The sequence below is a fragment of the Ipomoea triloba genome, chromosome 3 (assembly GCF_003576645.1).
Source record: "Ipomoea triloba cultivar NCNSP0323 chromosome 3, ASM357664v1".
Classification (NCBI taxonomy): Eukaryota; Viridiplantae; Streptophyta; class Magnoliopsida; order Solanales; family Convolvulaceae; genus Ipomoea; species Ipomoea triloba.
The window spans coordinates 3,418,022-3,425,024 of record NC_044918.1 but is presented as its reverse complement, the minus strand read 5'-3'; the positions used below and the strand labels follow the sequence as shown (position 1 = coordinate 3,425,024).

Sequence of the window (7,003 nt, the reverse complement as noted above, 5' to 3'; positions counted from 1 at the left end):
TGTACTTTATGTGTTAGAATAATGTAACTTCTGATGTAAGATAATGTACATTATGAGTTATAAAAACACATATTATAGTGGGTCTTATGAGTTAGAATAATGTACTTTATGTGTTAGAATAATGTAACTTCTGATGTAAGATAATATACATTATGAGTTATAAAAACGCATATTATAGTGGGTCACGGTCCACACAATAATTATTGGTTGTAACACTCCCCGGCTTGGATTCAAATGGTAGAGATAAATTGCGAATTGCACAATCAACGTCATACCCTAGTCTTTATGTGTGCATAAGAGATTTCCACACATTCCATTTTTATTTAAACTCTCTTGCTGTCTTCTGTCATGATATCAATTCAACACGACAAAACACTACGCTAAGGCTAGGCTCATATTTTTCATTCTTTATATTAGCAATGGTAAATATATACATTATATTACATTTCATTTAATCAATGAATATTTTCAATACAATCCACTAATTTAAAACATTCCAAACACTTGCTTATTACATTTTCCTTCTGCAATTGTGCAATCTGGTAATCTTGTTGCAAATTTAGCCCTTTCTGGTGATGAAATCTTGGGAAGTGTTTGGTCTTCAAAACATGATGAAGCTAACCTACAGACTCTTGTCCATGCTGCAAGAAATCCTTCGCCTTGTTCTCAAGGTATCAAGATTGCCATTTTTCATAGTAGACTTTCCCAGCAAAACATCATTTGTTTAAGCTGAACCATATTCTCATGAAGCAGAAAAAGGAAAGAATGATGCCCATGCCCACCACCTAGTCAATAAAATGCCACAGACAAAGATTACCTTTGTTTTCCATCTAAGAATCTTTCCAATGGTAAATATTCCTTTCTTTTGCCATTTCTTTGCCATAACGTATACTTCTTTTGTCCTTGTGTTTTTGAATTGGTTCCACTATAAAATCCCCCTATGCATTTTGCTGAGACAACCAAACAAGTCATCTTTTTTTGTTGTGTAAATATCCATTCTTTAAGCTTTCAGAACTTCAAAAATGGCTACTGGTCCTGCTCTGAAACGGTCCGATTCCATAGCAGATAGCATGCCGGAGGCCTTGAGGCAAAGCCGGTACCATATGAAAAGGTGCTTTGCAAAGTACACAGAGAAAGGGAGCAGGATGATGAAGCTTCACCACTTGATGGATGAGATGGAGAAAGTGATAGATGATCAAGCTGAGAGGAACCAAGTGTTGGAAGGCTTGCTTGGCTACATTTTGTGCACTACTATGGTATATACATTGCATGTGTCTTGTTACAATGTTCTTTTCATGTCTTGTGCAAGTCCTAGACAATAATGTAACTTACAATACAAGGGAAACTAACCTCGAGAACTCTTATAAACAGGCCTCGATTTGCTCGACTTGTTAACATGATTTTGTGTGTGGAACTTTACAGGAAGCAGCTGTTGTTCCTCCTCATATTGCCTTTGCCACCAGGCAAAATCCTGGGTTCTGGGAGTATGTTAAAGTTAATGCGAATGATCTATCCGTTGAGGGCATTACAGCTACAGAGTACTTGAAATTCAAAGAAATGATTGTGGATGAGGATTGGTATGTGATTCTTGTTTTGCATTCTAAATAACTGAGATTCACATGTCTAGATTAGCCCCAGACCCCAGTAGTATATATAGCTCAAGAATTTTATGGTTTGCAGGGCAACTGATGAAAATGCACTGGAAATTGATTTTGGAGCTGTAGAGCTCTCAATGCCTCACTTGACTTTGTCTTCTTCCATTGGCAATGGATTCAATTCTGTGGCAAAGTTCCTCAGTACAAAGCTAACTGGTAGATCAGAGACTGCACAGGCTCTTGTGAAGTATTTGCTTTCCATGAATCACCATGGAGAGGTATGTTATCAGATACATAACACAGAAAAGAAAAAGCAATAAGAATAAATAAATCTATCGAACTGTTTTTGAAAGGATCTTCCATGAATTGCAGAAACTGATGATCAATGAGACACTCAGCACCATCTCAAAGCTTCAGGCAGCACTCATAGTAGCTGAGGCGGCGCTCTCTTCACAGCCTAAAGATGCACCATACCTAAGCTTTGAGCTAATGTAAAAGTTTAGTTTATCCTCGTTTCCTCTAGCTGTTTTTGGTGGATTTCAGAAAAGTGAAATTTACCCTTTTGTAGGCTCAAAGAGTTGGGGTTTGAGAAGGGGTGGGGTGATACTGCTGAAAGAGTCCAGGATTCAATGAGAATACTATCTGAAGTACTTCAGGCTCCTGACCCTTTGAATGTGGAGAAATTCTTCGGTAGGCTTCCATTAATATTCAACATTGTGCTGTTCTCGGTCCATGGATACTTCGGGCAAGCAGATGTGCTAGGCCTGCCAGACACCGGTGGGCAGGTAATTCATATCTTTTGACCGAAAATGCCTTAACTCTAAGAATATGGTTGCAGACTTGCAGTTTGAGTTAGTGTTCTTCTTATGATTCAAACAGGTAGTTTATGTTTTGGATCAAGTGGTTGCATTTGAGGAGGAATTGCTTTCTAGAATTAAGCAGCAAGGCCTTAATATCAAGCCTCAAATACTTGTGGTGAGTTTCATGGCATTGGAGAGACTTTTTTCACTTAATTAACTTAGTAAATCTTTTTTCTGATTTTTTTTTTTTGGGTATAGGTAACCAGGTTGATCCCAGATGCAAAAGGAACAAAGTGCAACCAGGAAATTGAACCAGTCATCAATACAAAGCACTCCCACATCCTTAGAGTGCCATTTAGGACAGAAAATGGAGTGCTTGATCAATGGATTTCTCGATTCGATATTTATCCTTATCTTGAGAGGTTTACTCAGGTACTAGGATTATCTATCTATCATCTTGAACACCCCTCTGCATAAAGATTTATGCTTACTGGATTTCTCGGTTTGTCGAAATAGGACGCTGCTGACAAAATCATGGAGATAATGGAAGTAAAACCAGATCTAATTATTGGCAATTACAGTGATGGGAATTTGGTGGCATCACTCATGGCCAATAAACTGGGGATAACTCTGGTATCTTGTTTCATCCATTGAATATGACTTTGATCTCTCAAGTGTATTATATATTTATATGCCTATGTTTATTGACCAACTTTTAATTTTGGAAAAAGGGTACCATTGCACATGCCCTAGAGAAGACAAAATATGAAGATTCAGACATAAAATGGAAGGAGCTAGACCCCAAGTATCATTTCTCATGCCAATTCACTGCTGATATGATTGCAATGAATTCTGCAGATTTCATCATAACAAGCACATACCAAGAAATAGCAGGAAGGTAAACAAAATGCATTCACATTGCAACTTTTATCGGAAATTGTGATAAAATCTTTTCCTAGTAATTCTATCCAAGAATGATATGTAAATCTTATTGAAAATTTTCCATGATCTACAGCAAAGACAGGCCGGGGCAATATGAAAGCCACTGTGCATTTACCATGCCAGGGCTCTACAGGGTTGTTTCTGGCATTAATGTGTTTGATCCAAAATTCAACATTGCTTCTCCCGGGGCAGACCAAACCGTCTATTTCCCATACACGGAGAAACAGAAGCGATTCACATCATTTCGCCCTGCCATTGAAGAACTTCTCTTCAGTAAAGCAGATAACGATGAACACATGTGAGTGAGTTGAATATTAAGTTTGGATTTTCAGTGTATGCAAACCAGCATTGATCTGAGTTAGAATTTGATTTTCTTTTAAAACAGTGGATATTTGGAAGACAAAAAGAAACCAATCATATTCACCATGGCAAGGCTTGACACAGTAAAGAACACAAGTGGATTAACAGAATGGTTTGGAAAGAACAGGAGGCTGAGAAGCTTGGTCAATCTGGTTGTGGTTGGAGGTTCCTTTGATCCTTCAAAATCCAAAGACAGAGAAGAAGCAGCCGAAATTAAGAAGATGCACGCGTTGATAGAAAAATACCAACTCAAGGGCCAAATTAGATGGATAGCAGCCCAGACTGATAGACTAAGAAACAGCGAACTCTACCGCACTGTTGCAGATTCAAAGGGAGCTTTCATACAGCCTGCTTTGTATGAAGCATTTGGCCTTACAGTCATCGAGGCAATGAACTGTGGATTACCAACCTTTGCAACCAACCAAGGCGGCCCTGCAGAGATCATTGTTGATGGGGTTTCGGGCTTCCATATTGACCCCAACAACGGAGATGAATCTAGCAACAAGATTGCAGATTTCTTCCAGAAATGCAGGGATAACACTGACTACTGGAATAGGATTTCAGATCAGGGCTTAAAGCGTATAAACGAATGGTAATGAATCAAATTTCGCTTTATCATCTTTCCTCCAATCATTTTATCGATTTTTCTCTGGTCCAAATCTGTGCAGCTACACATGGAAGATCTATGCAAACAAGGTTTTGAACATGGGGTCTATGTATGGCTTCTGGAAGACATTGTTCCCTGATCAGAAACAAGCAAGCCAAAGATATATCCAAGCCTTCTACCAACTTCAGTACAGGAACTTGGTATATATATAAATTCCCATATTTTCATAAATATTATGCTTCAAAACATTGCCCCATAAACCCATAACACTCCTGAGTCCTGCCAGGTTAAGAGTATACCACTTAGAAGCAATGAAGCTCCAGAGCAGCCAAAGCAAAAGGCCAAACCTCAGCTCTCCCAGAGGTAAGTTATTTGTGGTATAAAACATACATGTCATTTTCTGTATTAATCCATACAAGATGAATCAACATTGTTACTTTTTTTTTGGTATCAGGCGCACACAGTCTGCTCTAAAGAGGTGAAACGACACGCGTATTCGTCCTGGTTTGTTGCATAATACATTATTGCCTACTGGGAATGGCTGGACTTAATACTCTCTTTTCACTTGCAGGCTGCTTGGAGTATGAAGGATCCAAAGCATAAACTTCCATGTCTGCTGCATCCATGGCAGCAATTCAATTCATCACTGTTTCAAGTGTGTAGAGAATGAATCAATGAATGTGGTACAACAATAAGAATTCAAGTGTACTGATCATACAACAAGTTTAATGAAACAATTGACTTCTCTTCCTTCTCTTGCATGGCAAATTATACCATGTACCAGAATCCACCGTATTGTGTGTCTGGTCCAAAATGGTGTTCAAATTATGCATATACTATAAATAAATTGAGAGCACACAATAGGTTGACTACAGATACATAATTTATTAACTAAAGGCAGATTAATGATTTTTTTTTTGAGTACTACAATCTAACCATAAACATAGTATCTGCTCAAACAACATGATAATGAACCTGAGACCTTCCATTTGGAATGGCAACAGTGATGCCATCAGACCACAAGGTACTTGGCAGATTAATGATTTATTAACTGAAGATACATAATATGTTAAGTGTAAACACATAATCTAAATGCCGTTTTGGACCATGATCTACAATGCAAGGGTTATACCATGGACCTGGGTTCATATTGCATTGTGAACCTTGATACATAAATTTTGTATCTTCAGACATTTTGTACCTACAGTTAACAGTTTCTGTACATGTAAACAAATAACTTGATAATTGCTAACACATAGGAGTAATATGATAGCTATATGTCTATATGTACAGAAACTGTCAACTATAGTCTACAGGTATAGAATGTATCAATTACAGATACAGAATAATTGTTGACACATAATATTATAGCTACAGGTACAGAAACGATCAACTACAATACAAAATCTAAAGGTTATTTTTGGACCAGGTCTACAATGCAAGACAAGGCAGACCTTGGTCCATGGTACAATTTGCCCTTTTACATTGTATGGGCTCTCATATGGGCTGGTGCAACCAAGACAGGCCCAATGATATATTGATATCAAAGCCCAACACTCCAAAAAAAGAAGTACCAAGTTGGGTTGAAACAATAAAACATGACTGATCTGTATAGGTTTGACTGAAACATGAGTTCGAAATAAACTATATTATATTATTTAAAAAAAATGAAGAAAAAGGGAAAAGGAAAACAAAAATGATGTTCTGAGTCTCCCGAGAGAAACGGGGCAAGAGGTGTGGACACACGTATAGGTGACCCGTGACATAAATTCCAAATATGTGCTTTCTGTTTGGACACGTAATTGATGTTGACAAAGCCCAAATTGTGAAGCCATCATCAGATGTGTAACATTTATTGCTCCACCCAATGCATTGAAAAAGATGGCCAAACATCTCCCATTCCCCTTCTAGTCATGTCAAATACGTATGCCTCATTTGCTCAATAACAACACACACATTTTATTAAACATCTAATAAGGAGTAATAATCTTTTCACTGCACATAGGTCCTCTAGTACCTAACCCTAATCACCATCTTCATTACCAAAAAAAAAAAAAAAAAATGGTGAAATTGCTGGGCCAATAGAGAGCAAATATAATGTGAGGGTTTAAAACTTAAAAGTGTCACAGAAGGAAACGTAACCCAAAGTTGGGCTTCTTGAAAGTGAGAAATTAAAACCCAATTGGATGAATGGACAAAATTGAACCCAAAAGGAATGTTGGAAACATTCCAGACTTAGCATGCAGCTCTCATCAGTCTGTACTAAAACCCCATACAAAATAGCTGAAATTACTGAAAGAAATTAATAAATCAGCAAAATTTTTTTTTTTTAAAATAAAAATAAAAAAATTGAGTCCCTCCGATGCCATTACTGATTTCCTTTCCCAAACATCCCCTCCCTCTCCTCCCCCTACACTATGACATAAATAAAGACGTGACAGATGCCCAAATTTGAAAAGCTCGGGTCCACTTTCACAAAACCTCTCTCAGAGATTTATATTTATATATAAAAAAAAAAAAGTTGGGGAAAAATGAAAATAGATAATGACAGTGTGACAGTGCATGGGGTGGGGGATTGTATAGAAGTCGAAGTGCAGAAAGAAGGGAAGGGAAGCAATGGGCGCGCTTTAAATGCGGGGCAGACAATACGGTCAGCGCCTTTCGTGAAGGACAATGTCAGCCTCTTCACCCTAACCCAA

At 37.8% G+C, this 7,003-nt stretch overlaps 1 protein-coding gene across 2 annotated transcripts; it reads left to right on the top strand.

The window, feature by feature from the left end:
* Window positions 1-516: 516 nt before the first annotated feature.
* Window positions 517-5,055, top strand: LOC116014398 (sucrose synthase 7-like). 2 transcript variants are annotated; one of them, XM_031254450.1, is made up of 17 exons: window positions 517-671; window positions 754-848; window positions 1,013-1,256; window positions 1,423-1,577; window positions 1,681-1,873; window positions 1,968-2,086; window positions 2,164-2,380; window positions 2,475-2,570; window positions 2,654-2,827; window positions 2,912-3,028; window positions 3,127-3,293; window positions 3,411-3,635; window positions 3,723-4,289; window positions 4,366-4,504; window positions 4,591-4,667; window positions 4,759-4,782; window positions 4,876-5,055. In XM_031254450.1, the coding sequence occupies exons 3-17, from the start codon at window positions 1,023-1,025 to the stop codon at window positions 4,889-4,891; spliced, it is 2,520 nt and encodes an 839-aa protein (XP_031110310.1). In that variant the 5' UTR covers window positions 517-671; window positions 754-848; window positions 1,013-1,022; the 3' UTR covers window positions 4,892-5,055. The 2 variants fall into 2 exon arrangements, with proteins under 2 accessions (XP_031110310.1, XP_031110309.1); XM_031254449.1 differs by having other exon boundaries at window positions 517-848.
* The last annotated feature ends 1,948 nt before the right edge of the window (window positions 5,056-7,003 follow it).